Consider the following 18,534-nt stretch of genomic DNA (forward strand, 5'->3'; position numbering starts at 1 on the left):
GAAAAAAATAAATGTCTGAAAAGTGCTAAAAAAATGTGGGTTTGACAGCCAATGTTAACTGCAGTGAGACATCGAGTGTATACTAGTACACACTACCACAGCGGCCGCGACACTATACACTCTAAGCCGCAAGACAGACGATGCCCGAACAAAGAACCAACAAGAAAGAAATAATAATAATAAACGACATACGAGTAAAGACTCCGGTGGGACCTTCCTGTAACGCAGGCACACGTCAACAACACTACGGGTGGAGGGGCGGAGTGTGACGCGCCAGGGTTGGGAGGTGAGAGGAGGAAGGGAGGCTGAAATTTTGCCTTCATCGGGCGCTTGCAAAACATTCAATGGAAAGCTGCGCATAGCCAAACAGAAGAGCCCGGGTCCCCCGCTTTCCCTGAATTTCCCGCGATGCCCGCTCACATCAGCAATATCAGCCAGTGGGGGGACCCCAGATTTATACGCACAAAAGCGCGGCCAAGCCTCCAGCTGCGGCTGCTGCTGCTGCTGCTGCTAAGGGTAGCTGGGTGAATGCTCGCCGGGTCATCGCAAAATGGAATGGAAATGAAGAAATCCCGCGGTCTTCCCTCTTCCATCTCTAGTCCGTTTTAGGGATTGATATGGGAGTGACGCGGCTTCTTTTTCCCGAACGCGAAAAGGAGATGCTTGGCAGTGCATGCGCAACGCGGGATGTTTATACGGTGGAGCAAGCGTAGAACCAAACGCAAAAGAGTGCAGGAGCAGGCAGAAGAAGGCTATATAGGCAGCCACTTTCAGCAAAACAATTCGAACAGAAGGGGCCTCGTAGGACGAAACATAAAGGTGAACGTATCTACTGCCGCAGGGACAAGCAAAACGCAACAGAACCTTGCCCCTTCATGACTGCTCTACTGCGACGCCCTGTCGCCTTAGCAAAAGCTCGAATAACTATCTTAAGGGCTGATTGTGCTACCTGACTATGTTCGCGAGATAAGTGAGAGATCGACGAAAACACGACGTATACGTATAGAAGTGTTGACCTGCGTGAAGCGAACAATAATAATAATAATATAATATCTGGGGTTTAACGTCCCAAAACCACGATATGATTATGAGAGACGCCGTAGTGGAGGGCTCCGGAAATTTCGACCACCTGGGGTTCTTTAACGTGCACCTAAATCTAAGTACACGGGCCTCAAACATTTTCGCCTCCATCGAAAATGCAGCCGCCGCGGCCGGGATTCGATCCCGCGACCTTCGGGTCAGCAGTCGAGCGCCATAACCACTAGACCACCGTGGCGGGGCTGCGTGAAGCGAACAGTTCCACCGCGGTAGCCTACAAGTACAAAATAACGTTCAACATGATAAACGGGAGCATCGTATACGACTTGCTACTTTTGCAAAAGCGGATGAAAACTAACGATACGTGGGTTGGAAATTTCTTTGGCACGCTGAAGAGATCGCGCGCAGCACTGAATCGACAAGCGCGTCTCGTGACGTACGTACCGCCGGAATTCAAATGTCGTAAGAGTCGCCCTTGATTTGTAGAGTAAAATGTGGACGCAACGAACCAGTAAAAACTGTCAGGAACGACATTCATTGCTTTCTTTTTCGCGTTGACTGGCGCAGGGGAAGCAGACAGGAGGCGTACAAGGGACGAACGAGATCCGCTGACTCGGGGCCACCGAAGAAATGACGAGGAACGAGACCCTTTCCACGCATTTGCGAAGAGGTTAAAAACAAAGCCACGCTAAAAGGAATCAACGGAGCCAATCGGGCCCCACAGCGATGTTCTCCACCCCACCCCCTTCCATTCCCCCCATCACAGTTTCGATTCCCAAATTTCCGACCCTTCCCATCGGGCCTCCGACGTCAAACTGTTTGACGTATTAATCCAGATAGCCCGAGGGTTCTGCTCTCTCTTCCTGCGAGCTTACGTGGGCTGATGCGTGGCTCTCCTTTCCAGATTAGATTCTCCGGCACAGGCAGAACATTGCGAGAGCAGCGAAACAAAGGCAGAGTAAATGAATGTGAGGTGGGGGGGGGGGTGAAAGGGTTCCCCCAGTGATCGCCCCAAGTAGCGGCCGCTAGCGAGATGAGGAAAAAGATGATGAGGAACGGAGCCGGGTGGTTACGGCCGCCTTCGGCGTCGGTTAGGTTGAGCCGCGCTCGACGACCAACACTTATTTCCTTCGTTTACGCAGACATTCGCCTAGGGCGACTCTCTTCTGAAAGAAGCTATCTGCGTCGATCCCCGGCGAGAGAAGCGGCATGGCCAGTGGTCAGAACGCTAATTGTGATAGTGAGTCGTAAAAACTGCCGGGAGTGCACGAGCGAGGAATGGGAAACCCGAGCGCTTGGAACAACGAGAGAGAAGCCACAACAAAAAGGCGTCGGTGGATATTCTCGAACATCGATACTTCGAATGCTCTCATATACCTTTTGCAAGCGCGTACGACTAGCGAAACGCTTTTGATATCGCTTCCAAGTACTCCTTACTTAGCAACAACGCCTTCGCCAATGTGGACCTGGTTTGCTAAAACGAGTTAGTTGCCTTACTTTCAGAAGGTGCAGTGATGTCCTTGCTTATTCGCGCCGACCGTTTAGAGAACGTTTACACTAAAACAGCTCGCGTATGACACAGTGGACAATTCGGTTCGCCGCAGCGACGCAAGCTTGAACAGGCTGAAACAGGAAGCGCACCTGGCGAATAGTGGGCATCGCAGAGGCCGCAAGACATCCGGCAGAAAGCTCGGAGGTGCTTCAAGGGTGGAGGAAGATAAAACGATAGAAAGAAAACCATCGCGATAATCGATCACAGAGTGCGCAACAATGCAACCTTATTCGAGCTCAACGGTGGTCGGCGGAAGAGAGCGCGTGGCCAAATGGAGCGCAATCGACTCGAAGCCACCACTTCGACCAGAAACATGCCGCTCCCCACTTGTCGGCCGTTCCCGCAACTCGGGAGGCATCGAACGACCGCAGACACACGCGGCCCCGCATGCAGCCGCGCTTGACCCTCACTGCAGTACGAGGCTGGCGGGGAAAGCCGTGGCCTTAATAGACGCTACGTCGGGGCTAATTAGCATCCCGAGACTGGGGCCAGGAACCGGGCATGGATCGCGGTCAGCAAGGCAGCCTCTGAGATCGAGGGAGAAGGTTCTAAGAGCCTACATTATACCGCGAGTTGGCCGCTGCCATCATTGGCTGGCGCGGCCTCTCCCAAAAGCGTAATATGCTTCGCTATAAGCTCCTCAAGCTGGGAGGGGAGGCTAACGCTTTGCAGGCGCAGGCTGCTGTGGGCGTTGTAGTGTGCTGATATCACGACAAGAGAGCGATTATTGAATAACAACGGAGTTCGTTTGAGGATAAAAACACGGAACGTGTATGGCCGACGACCGCCTAAACTACCGATGTGTAACGAGTAGTCATAACAAGTTTGTCCACTGACAGAAATGTTCAAACAAAAGGACCAATGCTACGAAGCAAAAGAAGCGAAACAGAGTGAACGCATTTTAAGCGCACTGCACATCCACTTTAACAAAACGTCAAATTTTGAGAGTTCTATGAGCTGGAAGAAGAGACCGAGGAAGGCAAGAAAAGGAAAATAAAGAAAGAGAATTGCTTCAAGTACGAGTGCTACGCGTTGTGGCTATTGATAGAAGGGGCGTGAGCCTGTCAAGTTGCGGCCGATCAAGTCGGACAACTGAAAGCTCTGGAATAACAACTCAATGCTCACAAAAAAGAAAAAAAAAAGTGAGGGGGATGGGGGTTTCTCGAAAACTATGACTTCCAGATTTTGGGAAGATTGAAAAAGAAGAAAATAAAATTTTGCACATACACCTCGCACAGTGCCAACGAAGTAATTTGGTTTACAAAGACGTCCTCGTCAAGGCGACGACAGCGGAGCACTTTTTTTTTCCCCCTTGCTTGTCTTCTTGACGCTCATAGAAAATACGCATGCCACGGGAAAGTAGAAAATCAAAACCGCGCCATTCCTCGCACACCAACATCGGCCATCTCCCCGTTTTTTGATTTTGCATTCAACCGGGGGAGAGTATACTGTGTAGCCGAGCGACTTTCGTCCACTTTGGAACATGCGCAAGTATTCGCAAGTACACAGAGCCCAGTAACGCGGGTATGCCCTGGCACACAAAACGAAATAATGCGCGGCACGCTCGCGCTGCCATTCACGGTGCACCTACGGTGAAGCCAACTTTTTGACCACCCTCTCGCTTTCTTTTGCCCCGTTTTTCACTTAAGCTTCGAAGAATGCGTAACGAGAACAGTAGCAAAAGAGGAAGAATTCTACCTTCCGTCACTTTAGCGACAACGCGCCCATGGCCCTTTCAACGTAGTGAAAGAAAAAAAAAAAAGAAATTGGCAACGAAAACGGGTGGGCACGCGCTCGCCCGTCGGCGGCTAGGGCGTGGGCGCGGCAATTCAATGAGACACGTGTCTTTCCTACGAGAAATTGCATTGCAGAGAAGCGAGCGTCCTTTCGTAAGCTTTCCACATGCGGCAGCAAGGAGGAGGGAGAGAGAGAAATCCTCCACAGCTGGACGAAGCATACTATGACTGCGAGAGTGGAACACGCAAGCTGCACGGAAACACCCGAAAAAAAAAAAAAAAAAACCGCGAAGCTATACGACCAAGGACTGTACGAATGCAGGAACGGACCAGCGAAAATTCCTGCAAAGAAGTCTGTCCGGTCTCATCACGTCAGAACGCGCGCCTCGGCACAAGCAACAAACGACAAAACCCCGCCAGCCACGCAGCCACACAAAAACTTGCGAGCTACGCTCCAGTCTTGGAGGAGGGCGCAGTATACTGCAGGACGGGGATTTATCGCGTGCAGGGGCGGCGCTCTTGAGCGCGACACTTCCCGAGACAGACTGGCCGGCGAGCGAGTGAAGCGACAAGAGAATGTATTACGCGAGCGCGAACCTGGGGCTGCGTGAACGCGTGAACCCCAGGCTAATGCGTGAACGCATTAACCTGGGGCTCGTATGCGGATGGAGCTGTACGACTGGACGTACGGTAAAGGCGACCAGTACGAGACCAGTTAATGGCGAAAATTACATGGGGGCGGTAACACAGTAGACCACAAATGGCGGCAGCTGCGTAAAGTGGGGGTTGACGCTATACACTGTGAACAGGAACAGATCGCATCGCGCGAATTACCGAAACGTGCGCCGACGAGATATGCCGATACTATTAAAGGGTCCCTACACTAATGCTAGCTCAAAGACAAGACAGTGGTTTCTTTCTTGCGTTCACTACCCTTCCTACAGGTGCTATATCCTCCTCGCCGCTTATATCTTCATAAAATACGCGGACAATATCAGCACTAAGCGCTGAGCCTATCAGGATTTCGCGCTTTTCAGCTACACGCTGATACCTCCGCTTGCGCAGTCGAAAACGCACTAAACGAAGTGAAATCAGTTGATCGTGCACGATAGTCATGCGAGACAGGGCGTGCGACTGCATGGTAAGGATGGGTAGGAGACAATTCGCAACTGATATTCCTCGTATAGGAGCCAATCGGGAGCTTATTTTCTCATGACGTCACGTGAACAGACTGCTGGCGTCACGAAATGTGCAGAAAACACGGGAAACGCCAGGAAAGAATAACGAGCTCGTCCTTTGTATTTTCAGAGGTTGTTTAGGGGCCCTTCAAACAACGTTTTATAGATATCGTAGCATAGCAGAGAATGTCTGAAAGCCTGAGCAACTGTTACCAGTGGGCCGCGTAAACTTCACCCAAATTTAGAGGAGTACGTGCCGTCCGAACTGATCTGGAGACAGCCGTTCCTCTCTTTAATCAAAAGCTAAACGAGGATAACTAGGGTAACATCGCCTTAGGTGAAGATAACCCTTAAGGGGTTACGTCTACCATAGACCTTTTTGCTGCAGCTTTGCCCTGTGCCACGGTCCACACAACTTAGCTACACCGGACAAAGGACGTTACACGCTTACGCATTCGCATAGACGATCGACAGCCATGTAAGCCGTCTCCTAACATACTCAGGCTGCTGCTGTAACCGTTCTGTGTATGGGATAGTGAACCAAGGGTTGCCTAAATAAACGACCGATCTCGAAGAGAGAATGAAAAGAAGCAAGGAAGGGCGCTGCACTGCCATACACGTATCACCATGCGCTGTTCCACTTACTATGTCTGTCTGTTTTCTTTTTCGGGAATGCTGAAAAGAGCAAGGGGATCAGAGTCAGGAGCGCTGCACAACGGCTGATTCGCGCCGCACACACTGCTACATTTACGTCGAACACCACTGGCAAGCCCTAACTTAGGACGCGACACACTGGCAACGTGAACGACAGACAGAAAGAGCGAGACACCGCTGCCGTTGCGAAAGTTTGCGTAATGCCAGCGCTATGCGAAAACGCTGCATCCATTTCTTACAGTGAAGTATTCAGACAGCTTTCAATAATCGCACAAAGGCCCGAGGATCTTTCTGCGAGGTCTCTGGGCGACCATTACTGAATGCGCGACAAAGTTATCAAACCTAGGACCAAGCCCTCCCTCCGAACAATATCCAGGTCGAACTGGCTGTGAGACGCTGAGGGTCGAAATGCGACGCAAGCCAATGGCTGTGGGGGCCTCATGCGCAGAAAGATGAAAAAAAAAAAAAAATGCTACTAGAACCGCGCGCGAGTGGAGGACCTGAGAAGTTATCTTCAAGATAAGGGAAAACAGCTTTGAGAGATGCTACTATGACAGACATGCCCTGTCGATCTGCGAATAAGCCCGGCAAACACACCGACATACGAACTTGCAGGCAGCAGTTTATTTTTGTTTGATCTAGCAGTTGCAGTTCGCGGAGATGGCTGAGGACATCGGGTAACGACTACGAAAGTAGAGAAGCAAGCCTTCATCATCTGATCAGCTCCAGCGTTAGAAAAGAACTTACTTTAAAAAAAAAGCGCGCAGCACACACAGTGAGCGTGAACCTCGGCGGCACGTATGCTCAATAATAGGAGAACCGAGAGATTCCCACTTAAGCTCGGCTCGGAACAAGGAAACAGCCAACAAGAAGTAAAAACTGAATAAATAAAAGAAAATCCAACATCAGAGATACGCTGCGTGGGTGCCCCACGACAGAGCTTCGGACGTCGTGCAGCGACAACCAACTACTGCCCGAGTAATGCGAGACCAACCACCTTAGAGGACCACGAAACCCACCGCAAACCGAAAAAAGAAGAGACGCGCAATAAACACGAACGCTAAAATACACCAGAACGTCCGTGGGCCTGAAAAATTTCTGCACGCACTCTTACTAATCTTGTTTTACGCTACAAGAGGGGAGGGACGAGAGGGGGGGGGGGGGACCCCGCTTCAGCCGCGCGCTTTGGCGAACCCAGATAGCGGAGAAAACGGCCTGCGGATCGCTACGGGTCCGCGTCTTGGAGCAGGGGCGCGTGAACCACGTCGGCAAGCATTTGCAAGCGGACCGATAACGAGAACACCACGCCGCGCTGACGCCAGCCAACGCCGAGGGAAAGGGAACGGCCACGCACAGCCAGTCGTCGCGCGCGCACGCTGCGTGTAACGTGGCCCCCTTCCCCCCTGCTCCCTAGACTTCCTCGCCTGAGAGGTGAGAGGAGGCTTCCTTGAATTTCGCCTTCTGGATTCGCTTTTCCTTTGTTGTTTTCCGCGATTTCGGATCCGTTCCTGCGGCACACACACAAACACGGCGCGGCGCTTCTTCGCTTTTGATGCCGATATACCACGCACCTATACACGCGTAGGAATATGCGCGAATTACAGCAGCACCCAAAATCAGCGCTTCGCCGAGCACGAGCAACGGCCGCGCGTCCCGGGGTGGAGAAGAAAAAGCAAAACGCCACAACAGCCACGGGAGGAGGCAAATGCAGGAGAAAAGCACATGTTCGACTCGCATAGCCGATAGGACGCGCACGGCTCCGTGAGCGAGAGCTCTCCCGGCAAACGGAACAGAAAAAAGAAAGTTTAGAGAGCCCTAATAAGGGGCATTCATGGAGGAAAACAAAAGAGGCGCACCACTGCTCCCTTGTGCATGCAGAAGGGAGAAGCTGGAAACGCAAAAAAAAAGAAAAAAAAAAGAGAGAGCAGAACAGCGGCTAGGAGAACGAAGAACGCGGTCTGAGGCACACAAAAGGAACCCGCCGCAAAACAAGCAAGCACACACACACACGGACGCGGTGAAAAGCGGCGCCTGCTCCTTATCGGCAAAACAAAAGCCGCGCCGTCGGCCCGAAAACGAGCAAACGCGCGCGCGCGCGTTTTCACCGCATCGAAAAGGCGCCTATTGCTTCTCCCACCGAAACTTTTTTTTTTTTTTGCCTGTTTCACCCTCAGTCTCCCGACACGCATTCGGCGGGTGGGCAGGCAGGCATCGGCGCGGCGCCGATGCGCCGTCGAGCACGAGCGAGCGTTCGATGAGCCTCCAAACACATGCATACATTACGGCGCGGCTCAAAGCACCGGCGCCCCCCACCCCCTCCCTGCTCTCTCACGGCCGCTGCCTTTCTCTTTTACGCGCCACTCCTGGCGTTTCCTTCAAACATTCCCTACGGCAGAACGCAAAACACGAAACGATGAAAGAAAAAAAGAAAAACGCAAAAGCAACTCGGACCAATGATCCCGGCAGCAATGTATGCTGTTCGCGAAGTCGGAGGGGGGCGACGAGAGAGAAACTGAAAGGTTTCGCGAGCACACACACTCTTTTACAGCGGGTTGCGCACCCGTGCTTGTTTTTCACGAGCACTGAGAAAACGGGAGGGGGAGTCGAAGAAGCAGCAGCGCAGAGAGGCTGTAAACAGAAAGAAAACAAACACTGCTGCCGCTGGGGCGGGAAGTGGCGAAAAATTGCTCGGCTAAAGTCTCGGGAGCATCGGCAAATACGGCGCCGCCGAGCTGGTGCCAGCGGCCAGCCGATAAGGCCGCCCGCGAGGCGCGAATAGGGAAATAGGGACGAGCGAACGCATCCCGCGCGTCGTGCAGGAAAGGCTTCGAGAAACCTTTGCCGTTGTACGAGGAGGCGCGCGGTAAACGCCCATCGCGGTTCTCGAATTTGTTTATTTTTTTTGCTCGCCTTGCTCGGTACTTCGTAGCCTCCTATCTACGCACGACACTACTCGAATTGGCATGAGCGAGTGGCGGCGAGGAGCAGAAACTCGGTAATGCCACACCACGCTTAGCTCTACCGAAGGAAAACGAGTACGCAACTGAACGCTCGACGCACCAGTCTTATCATTATATATTTTTTCGCTGCTGTTTAGCTAAGTCACGGCCATAAGACGCGTGGACTGAGCCTTACGGCGAGATGGCCCGAAAATTAGCTGTATTTCGTCCTTCTTCAGTGCCACAACACGCACTGAAAAAAAAAAAAGAAAAAACACGCAGATGTGGTTCTGCTATGCAGTGCCTAACCAATATTCCCTGTCCAAAAAATGCTAGCCAAACGTTACAGTTGCAAGCGCATATAGGCATTGGCCCTTCAGTTGCAGCAAATGTTTTATGTTAACGGCACACGTACGGCTGCGCGCGAAAGCGCACAACGAACCACGCGCTTCTAAATATACACCGCGGCCTCGGCGTGACGCTCCAATTTTGCTCACCACACAACTCGCTACGCTATGAGCCCGGCTGTCCCTTTCGCGATGGGAGCATTATATACTATCTTCGCGTCGGCTGCCGTTCATATAGCTGTGCTTTTATTCCTCGCAGATGAAAGAATACTTAATTGTTTCAGTAGAGCGAAGTTATTCGTTATGGTTTCACACGTACTAAACGGGTAACCGCGAAATTCAGGATAGCAGAGCCGTTTATATAATAAAAAAAAACAAAAAAACAACAACATTGAAACGAACAATTCGCAGAAGCGGACCTACCGTAACGCACTACAAGTGGCAACAGGACAGAGGACGCTTAGGGCACGCCTTCGTTTGCCGTGGGTACCACAGCGGTCGGGTCCTTGCAAATGCTGCATGCACCACTATCGACAGAGCAGGGCGTGCACTTACCCTTTTTTGCTGCGTAGAGATTGGCCTCTTCTTGCGCTTTCCCTATGTTCTTCTTGTATCGTATCCGCTTGTTGCCGAACCAATTAGACACCTGCACGGACGACAAGCAGGGCAGGGTGGCAGAAGAAGGAGGGAGAGGAAAACAAGGTACATGTTTAAAATCTCGTTGTCAACGGCCACAAACAAAAGTGATCACACGTCAGCTACAAACAGTAAGGCAGATTTTCAGGGGAAGCTTGAAGAGATTAGAGATGCTTGAACAGGGGTTGTCGCTGGAGCCCTGAAGTTGCTGCCTTGGCAAAGACAAGTCTGCTTGTCAAAACGTCGGCTCAAGCGACACCACCTGTTCCAAGCATTTTGAATCTCTACAAACAGTAAGGTTGCTAAAATACTACTTCGTATCGGAACGTAAGTGGGGCGAAACGATCCCGCAGATACAAACGTGCACCTGCTCGAAACCACATTGAGCGAATAAAGAAAACCCCGCAAACAATTAGCATGAATCCCGCAGCACTCCAGCGTTGACCGTACATTCTTCTCGGTGCCATTTTATGTAAATACACAGCGAGTGACGCGAATGTTTCAAGTATCGCATATTTATTTTTTTTCCTCGTATGCCTTATTCATGCATGTGTGCCTAATTCTTCCTCCTAAAGACGCCCCCTTTTTTTTCTTTCGGCCTCTGATACTAATGAGTTTGGCGAAGAGTCGCAACAAAAAAAATTTTTTTAAAGATCACGCTAGCTATATAAGCTTCGCAATCCACGTTTTTGTAGCAAACGCAGGAATCGGTGATTATAGCGGCTGATTACGGGAAATTGGCACCCGAAGATGTGGGACACCGGAATGTTTGAGAGCGAGAAAAGAAAAGGGAGGGGAACCGAGCCGCGTAAATCGTAATGAGCCTCATAGTCCCATTGCCCGAAGATGCCTGAGCGAACGATTATCCGCTATCGTGTCGGGCAGAACCACTGCGGGTTTCGCAGGCTCCTTCCTCGACACGCGATGGCAACCGCCCGCGCGAACAAACAGTGAAAAGCAGGAGGCAACCACCTCCACCCCTCCGCAGAGACAGCAGCAGCAGCAGCAGCAGAGAGCATGCAGATACAGCTGTCGTCGCGAACACCGCCAGCCGACGACACTCTGCTCGTTTCCCCGCAGGCAGCCCCGCGTAAAATATGTGCGCACGGCGTCCTTATGCTGATTTCATCCGCGCGTCCCCGGCGAGCATGACGCGATGCGGCGTGCGAGTGAAGGCAGCGCAGCGTGAACACGAGAATGAACGGGGGAAGAAGCTAAAGAAGCGAGCCCTGCCAGGAAGCCAGCCGAGCGAGGCCCCCGCTACCGCCCACTCCTCTTCCGTATTTCCATCCTCTTTAATCGGCAGAGAGGGAGGGCAGGCGACTCGCCGCATTTCCATATTTTAGGAGCACGAATAGCGCGTGGAGGTGATGCGGGAGGACAATTTTGCATAAGAACTTATTCATAATCTTCCGCAGGCAACCCCCCCGCAACCTCTCCATGCACGCTCCCCTCAAGCAAGGCTGCGCTCCTCATCTTGGACTCGGTGGCGTAAAATATGTCAGGCGGCGACAAGATAACTGGTTTATCGGCAATTCGACGGGGATTAAGAAGTCGCCGCCATCTTATACGGCTGAAGCAGAGACGAGGGACCCGAAAAAGGCCGCCTCCGGCGAAAGTATAGCGGCGAGGGCTTCCGGTGTCGTATACACACGAAGACGAACGCGATACATTTTCGGCGCGTTCACATTGTAAAGGAAGAAAACCTTGAAACTGCACCACTCGCAGAAAGATATAACCTACGGTATGTCGCCGCATTATCTGTTATCTGCCAGCGGACGCATTACATTGCTTCGCGCAATGCCACGTACCGGGTATATGCTATAAGCTGGTCGGTGCTGCTTCTGTTCTCCGACTTCACATGAAACTCTTTTCACTGTAGGAAAACATGTGCCGTGTTGCAAGCTCACCGACATTCGTACCATTCCACGAGCTTACCGTCACCCCGCACGCCAAACTGACGCGAGAAAGTGTGGGTGGGTGAGTGCAGTGAGCCACACGACAGTCGCGGGAGGAAACGTTCGAGCGGCGCCTCAGAAGCGATTAGGCAAAGAGCGCCGGAGAAAGTGCGCGCCGCCGCTTCCTCAATTAGCCCCGCTTAACTACCTTAAACGAGATGCTCCCAGAAGTCCCTCCCCAAGGCGCTGCAACGCAAGCTCCGCAGCCGCGACACGGGATTGCGCGCCGAGTGGGTTCTCAGCCTCGCGTTCTTGCCAATCAGGGAGATGAGAACGCGCGGATCCAGTCTGAGCGCGCTCCTTTGCCAGCTCTGACGAGCGAAATAAAGAGAAAGCATTCGCGGAGCACAGTATCGCGCCGTTTAATTCTTCGCTCGTTTTGTTGCCGAGCAAAAAAGGCCGCGAGAGAGAATTTTCAGCCGGCCGAAGGAGGACGGGGATAGAATTCTAACTGCCGACCTGCAGCGTCACACTACGCTTGTCACCTTTCTGTCGCTGCTCCCGATTGCGACGGCGATGCGCAAAGATTAAGCGGTGGCAATTAGTTCTCCCGCGGGCGTACCTCGGATGATGCGTTCCGTTCCAATGCGCGGTTTGTTTTTGCCCCTTCCTGAAATGCCGCGAAAGAGGATTTATAGGAACCGTACGACGTATAGCGATTCTCGAGTGCGCCCCCTACAGTAACGCCGACGAAACAAACTAAAATGAATAAATAAATAACGAAGAAGAAAGCGCAACAAGCACAACGCGACTTCAATTAGTCGCTGAGCATTACTATACGCTTCACTTAATCGTCAACTATGGAACGACGCAGTCTGTCGCGTCATAAAACTACCGACGCAACAGATTCGTATTCCAAACAACATCGCTGGGGCTGTAGAGGACACACTGTTTTTAACAAGGACGGTGTCAAGGCGAGGACGCGAGACTTGCGCCATAATTAAGAGAATCTGCATCCCATAGCGTACAAGGTAACTTTAGGGAAAGTCCAAAATAGCCACAGCGAACGCGACTTAGTAATCCCATAAATCACACTACGACGCGCAGAATGAAGTCAACCACAGAACGGCTAACACATTCCAAGAAAAAAAAAAAAAAAGAGTACGTGTTACTCTCTCCAGCGAGTCCCGACTAGCCACGTATATGACTCTTTTGGATTCGGTGACTCTCTGACGAGAGCATAGTGATCTCCAAAGAGAGTTGACGTGTCTCTTAAACTGAGTCATATACGTTGCAAGTCAGGACTCACAAGACCGAGTCTACGACCCTTTTTTTGTGTTTCCTTTTAGAGTGCGGTGAGCTGCGGAGAAGACTTCTCCAACAGTTATCGCAGGTGTTGTTTCGACAACCACGGGCATTACAGCGAAAGCGACGCGCGCCGCAAACGGTCAAGCAATAGTCGCGTCTCGGCAATGAGACGTACCTGAGAGACAGTGATGCCGCACTTCCTTGCGAGTTCCTCCTTGGCTTCCTCCGACGGGTACGGGTTGCTAAGGTGCGAGTAGAAGTACTCGTTCAGGATCTCCGTCGCCTGCTTGCTGAAGTTCCGCCTCTTCCGCCTGAAACGAGAACGCACGAAGATTTCAAAGACAAGGCTACGCAACAAACACACCTCGACGCGACGAAGAAGCACAGTCATATACGTAGTACCGCGCGAGAGACGTCGACTCCTCTATCATTCCCAAGGAGCAATGCTTACTCTACACCTGCTTAACTGAAGACAGAGTGCAGCAGGGTGGAACACTGGATGGACGTTTCACACTCGGCACATGCCGAATGCGCACGCCCGGTTCAGTTGGCGACACTCATCGCCAGCGCGCTAAATGACAAATGGAAAGACGCGAGGACTTCCTCGAATATTCTTACGGGAAGATATCGAGACGGAACAATTTAGACGAGTACGTACAGTACGAAATGACAACTGCGTGCACGGTGTCAAACGCGCGCGGCTCCAAATCTTGCTCAGACGAGGCTGGAATCGCCTACACCGTTGATTTAAATGTTGTCCAAGATGACTCACGTCATGGACAGAGCCTAACAAGATGACAATATTCGGTTTAATACCCTGAAACGGGGAAACAATTGGCAAGCGAGCAAGCACATTAGAAACAGCCAGAAGCAACCAGAAACACATTAGCGTGGTGTCGTATAGTCGTCCACACCAGATAAGGTTTCCGTACCAGCAGCGGAGACTCAATTGTTTTAGCCAGTGAAAATCCGATTAAACTCGTGATTCGGAAGAACATGAAATCTGGAGGCGCAACACAAAAGAAAAAAAAAAAAAACTTCGTGAAAGGCTTTTTAATAGCATATTACAGATTAAACTGCGAGGAATATTAGGTGTCCTATTAGGCGCAGCTCGTACTTACAGACGTCTTTTTTTTTTTAGATAGATTCCAGATTTCAGTATTTGTTTCCTCATTGCGCGCAAATGCTACTCGGCGATGTTTATTTCACCGTCGGCAGCCAGAAAAGATTGAAAGAAACGAGGGGGGTGAAAGTGGGAGCGAGACTTCAACAACGGCGACAAGACGTGGACAAATGAGCGCGCGGTGACACGGAGACACCATCAGTCGCCGTCGTCGACACGGAAAGAAAGAGAGAAGGGAGAGATAGGAAAAAAAAAAAATAGAATAAAGCGCACCGACACGTGACGTCGCGCGCCGCGTGACGACAAGCGCTGACTGCCGCCGCACCCTCGACGCTTGCCGTGAGCGCTTTGCGAGGCAGAATGGTAAATGGCGAACACTATATGAGCAAGGGGGGAAAAAAAATAAAGAAGAAGGCGGTACAGAGACTTTCGAAAGGCAGACAGCGAGAGAAGCTTCCGGGCATTCGAATATAACAGATCGCACCACCAGGACAGGCCGGTGCGGCTGAGAAGAAGAAATACTCTCGGCTCAACAGAGCGGCTTATAAAGCATCTTTCCTCGACGACGATGCGGAGGAGAGGCACGCGAAGAAGAGAAACGGAGAGGGAGAGAAGGGGTGGCCCGTTATAAATTGCGCGATTATTCTAACGAACTTTAGATTTGCGATCCATTCATTCGGTTGCGTGCTCCCAGGCGTGTAACGGCGCCGAAAAAAAAAAAAAGAAGAAGAAGAAGACGCGCAGTCGTCACGGCGTCGTTGCCCCCCAAAAAACGGCCATGAACGCCAGCTCCAGACTCATCCTGCACCCTCTGCTTTTCTCTGTACTTTGTTCCTGCTGCGCTCAATGTTCTTTCGTTCTCTCGAACTCCGCCATTTTCGCTAAAACCTTCCAGTTCCCTCTCCTCTCGACCTTGTTAAAAATTTTTCCGTGGCGCTCATTTCTGAGCTTGTCCGCTTGAAAGGGGGAGCCCTCTCGTCCTCAGTCCTCCTTCATTCAGTCCTCATATGGTTCAATGGAAAGCCTCCTGTAAGTATAGCGCGAGAAAACTAATGCTCGCCTCCGCCCACGACACGACGTTACGCCCGCACATCGCTCAGAACAGGCGAAGACCGGCCTCGCGCGGCCATCCCCTCAACGTTTGCTCTTCGCGATGCATCTCCTGACGGTTGCGTCGTCATCTCAGTACTACTCGTCTCGATCTCTCATTATTTTTTTTTTGATCATAGATACGTATATACATGCACATGGACGTGCTTTCTTATTTCGTTTCCTTAATACCGGCCGCCAAAAGTCACCGATTCGAGGCCTGATAAATAAATAACTACATTGAAGAAAGAGAGAGAAACGAAGAAGAGAATAAATCAGATCTTGTACATCACCGATGAGCTCATCACTCTTTCTTCTCTTTTCTGTCCTTACGAAAGCGGGACGCGCCGCTATCGAGCAGCAGCAGCAGCAGAAGCCAATCATTCGCGCGGGCCGGGCGATTGGTGACTGCTGCCACGAGGCGAAAAGCACGAAGCAACAGCGCATGCAGGGCGCGACGGATGACTTTCAATTCCTCCATCGGTTTCTCTTCTTTGCCCGCCACCCCTAAGCACTTCCCCTCCCTCCCTGGTTTAAGCATCGCGAAAGAAGAGCCTGTCCTGCGCACCCACCCAGACTGCCCCGAAGCAGAGTGAAGAGAACGCGTCATGCAAATGAGCGCCCGAAAGATTGGGAGCGCTAAAATGAAGGAAGTTACCCGAGGAGAATGGCGCACTGATCTCCTCGATTGGTTTGGAGTGACTAGCTCTCTTGTCAATGAGAAGGAAGGTAGCCGAGGATAGAACAAAAAGAGAGGAAAAAAAAAAAGATTATCGGACTAGGACTTAAGATGACGCGTCGCAACGGAGGCATATGGCGAGAGAAATAGGGGAACTCCGATCATTGCAATCACGCGAGCGCTCGCAGGTCCAGATAGAACTGCAGTGAATGCATCGATTGCGACGGCTCTCCACAGGAATTGCGGTGCGGCGTCCCACTCACGGTGAGTTGCGAAGGCAGCATGCATGCGGAACGATAGGAAACAAGCGAAAGCGGCAGGTATAGCAAGATGGAACAAATGGAGGGGCATTGCAGGAGATGAAGATGAAATACCCGATAAGACAACTTTTTGGGGGACAACCGCTGCTGCTGCTGCAGGACGTTGTGTGACATCCGCACTTTCATTCCTTGTCTCAACGCTTTAGTAGCGTGCAAAAGCGAGGAAATGTAAAGAGAAAATGAGAGCAGTAGCTAGTAGTATATAAAGAGATGGCGCAAATGGAACATGGGTGCAATCTGCCTCCTCCACTGTTGCTCGGGGGGCATGATCGAGCAACGGTTCGCGGGACGCGTTACGCAACGCCTACGGCAGATATACACGAGCAAAGTTAGCCACGCTGTATGCAGTCTTCGTTCCTTCCTCCGTCTCACAAACTGGGTGCGTAAATGCCACTCCGCGGATCGGGATGTGCCGGTACGGCTCAAACAAGTCGCGCTCGAAAGCAACGTAGCAACGTAGAATCAAGAAATGGGGCTTGCGCGCAGAAGTCGCCCGTCTCGCTACGGCAAGGGCGAGCCGGTACTTAGGTTGACGACCACCTCGCCCTGCTGCGCCGCACTGTTCCCGCCCGTGCCTTCATTGCGAAAAATTCTACTTTATTTTGCACTTCCCGCCGGGGGCCTGCGTTCGTCTGCGCGACGGATGTCATCGCAGACAGCAGCAGCAGCAGCAGCAGCAGGCTACGAGGACGCCGCCGTTCAACTTCCCATCCATCACTCTCGCATCCCAATTTTTCTCTCGTTCATCCCCCCCCCCCTTCTCTTCTCCAAGTGCTTTACCGTCTTCCTCCTCCTTACGTTCGAGTCTGGCTATTGTCAATTCGCTGGATTTCTTCAGCAATTCGCCAATCCAAATCTGCCGCCTCCTCCCTAATCTTGCTTGCTGTCCCGCCACTCTGGAGATTAAATGAAACGCAATGCGTCCAACCTTCCTTCATTTTATACTTGTCTACACAAACACACGCACGCACGCAACGGATAGATAGATAGATAGATAGATAGATAGATAGATAGATAGATAGATAGATAGATAGATAGATAGATAGATAGATAGATAGATAGATAGATAGATAGAGAAAGAAAGAAAGAAATTGGAAAGCTGTTTCCTTGCAGCTTTCAGCTCAGGAGCCCAGCCAGGACATTTTCTGGCAAACAAAACGAATTGAAAAATAGGCAGACAGAAATGGAGAACGGCCCTACATGCTGTTATTTGAAAGTAGACATCCAAAGACTGTTTACCCTGTCATGTTCACACGTGCAATAATCAGCACAGTGGGGCAGCTAGATCACCGATATCGCTGCGGTGATTACTCCAACTGATTAAACTTCAACCTCGAATTTACTAATCGACAGCAAGACGACGAAAACAACAGGTAGAAACCTTCTCTGCAGCTGTGTTGTACAAAATAGCTCAGTTAATACTGCCATATTTAGCGCCACTCTGGGGAAGTATACATCTGGCTCTACCGAGTGTCATTTTCGCAGCTAGCTGCTAAGCGGCGAACCTTTGTACTTCAAGTCTATAGTTATGTGAATGACGATTAAACTACGCAACATATTCCTCGCAACAGTAACTAGCATTTCGAGAGCAAACATTTTCGCCTTATTCGTTTCGCCTACTGCTCGACATTGAACAATGAAACGAGTGCCGGACCGTTACTGTTGGCTGATGAAACGAACGCAGCTGAAGCAAGACTTGCGCAAAAGTGCTTGGCTCTTCATAGCACCTGGCTCTTCATAGACACAGACGAGCGCCGAATCTGTGTCTCCTGTGTCCCCCGTCTTCGTCTAAGTTGCGGTGCATTTCTCCCGAGTATGAACCAACTCGCCCAAGTTAGGGTACTATTGCCCCGAAAAGTCTCGAGAGACTCGCGTGGTGCGTGCATTCGGTAGCCCTAACGAACGAATCAACGACAGGTCACAAGCTCAGCCATGGCTGAAAACTTTGCAAGAAACCTCTTCACACCTCTCCGCCACTCGCTCCGAGACGCCGAGAAGAAACAAGTTTGCTCTTTCTTAAAGACTACGGCTTACTGC

General features: G+C 51.3%; 1 protein-coding gene across 7 annotated transcripts in view; it reads right to left on the minus strand.

Moving 5' to 3' along the window:
* The window catches only part of LOC119379570 (homeobox protein extradenticle), a 371,983-nt gene that overhangs the window by 77,096 nt on the left and 276,353 nt on the right, over nucleotides 1–18,534 (minus strand). For 4 of the 7 annotated variants that reach the window (XR_007414951.1, XR_005181251.2, XM_037648870.2 and 1 more), the window contains exons 5-7: nucleotides 13,462–13,597; nucleotides 10,000–10,090; nucleotides 6,150–6,179 (exon numbers count right to left, since the gene is read on the minus strand). Coding sequence is in view for 4 of the 7 variants with exons in the window: in XM_037648870.2 (XP_037504798.1) it covers nucleotides 6,150–6,179; nucleotides 10,000–10,090; nucleotides 13,462–13,597 (257 nt within the window). In the remaining 3 variants the exon portion in view is untranslated. The remainder of the gene's footprint in view (nucleotides 1–6,149; nucleotides 6,180–9,999; nucleotides 10,091–13,461; nucleotides 13,598–18,534) is intronic. The other 3 variants (XR_005181252.2, XM_037648873.2, XM_037648874.2) reach the window with 1 other exon arrangement.

The sequence above is a fragment of the Rhipicephalus sanguineus genome, chromosome 1, assembly GCF_013339695.2.
Source record: "Rhipicephalus sanguineus isolate Rsan-2018 chromosome 1, BIME_Rsan_1.4, whole genome shotgun sequence".
Taxonomy (NCBI): Eukaryota; Metazoa; Arthropoda; class Arachnida; order Ixodida; family Ixodidae; genus Rhipicephalus; species Rhipicephalus sanguineus.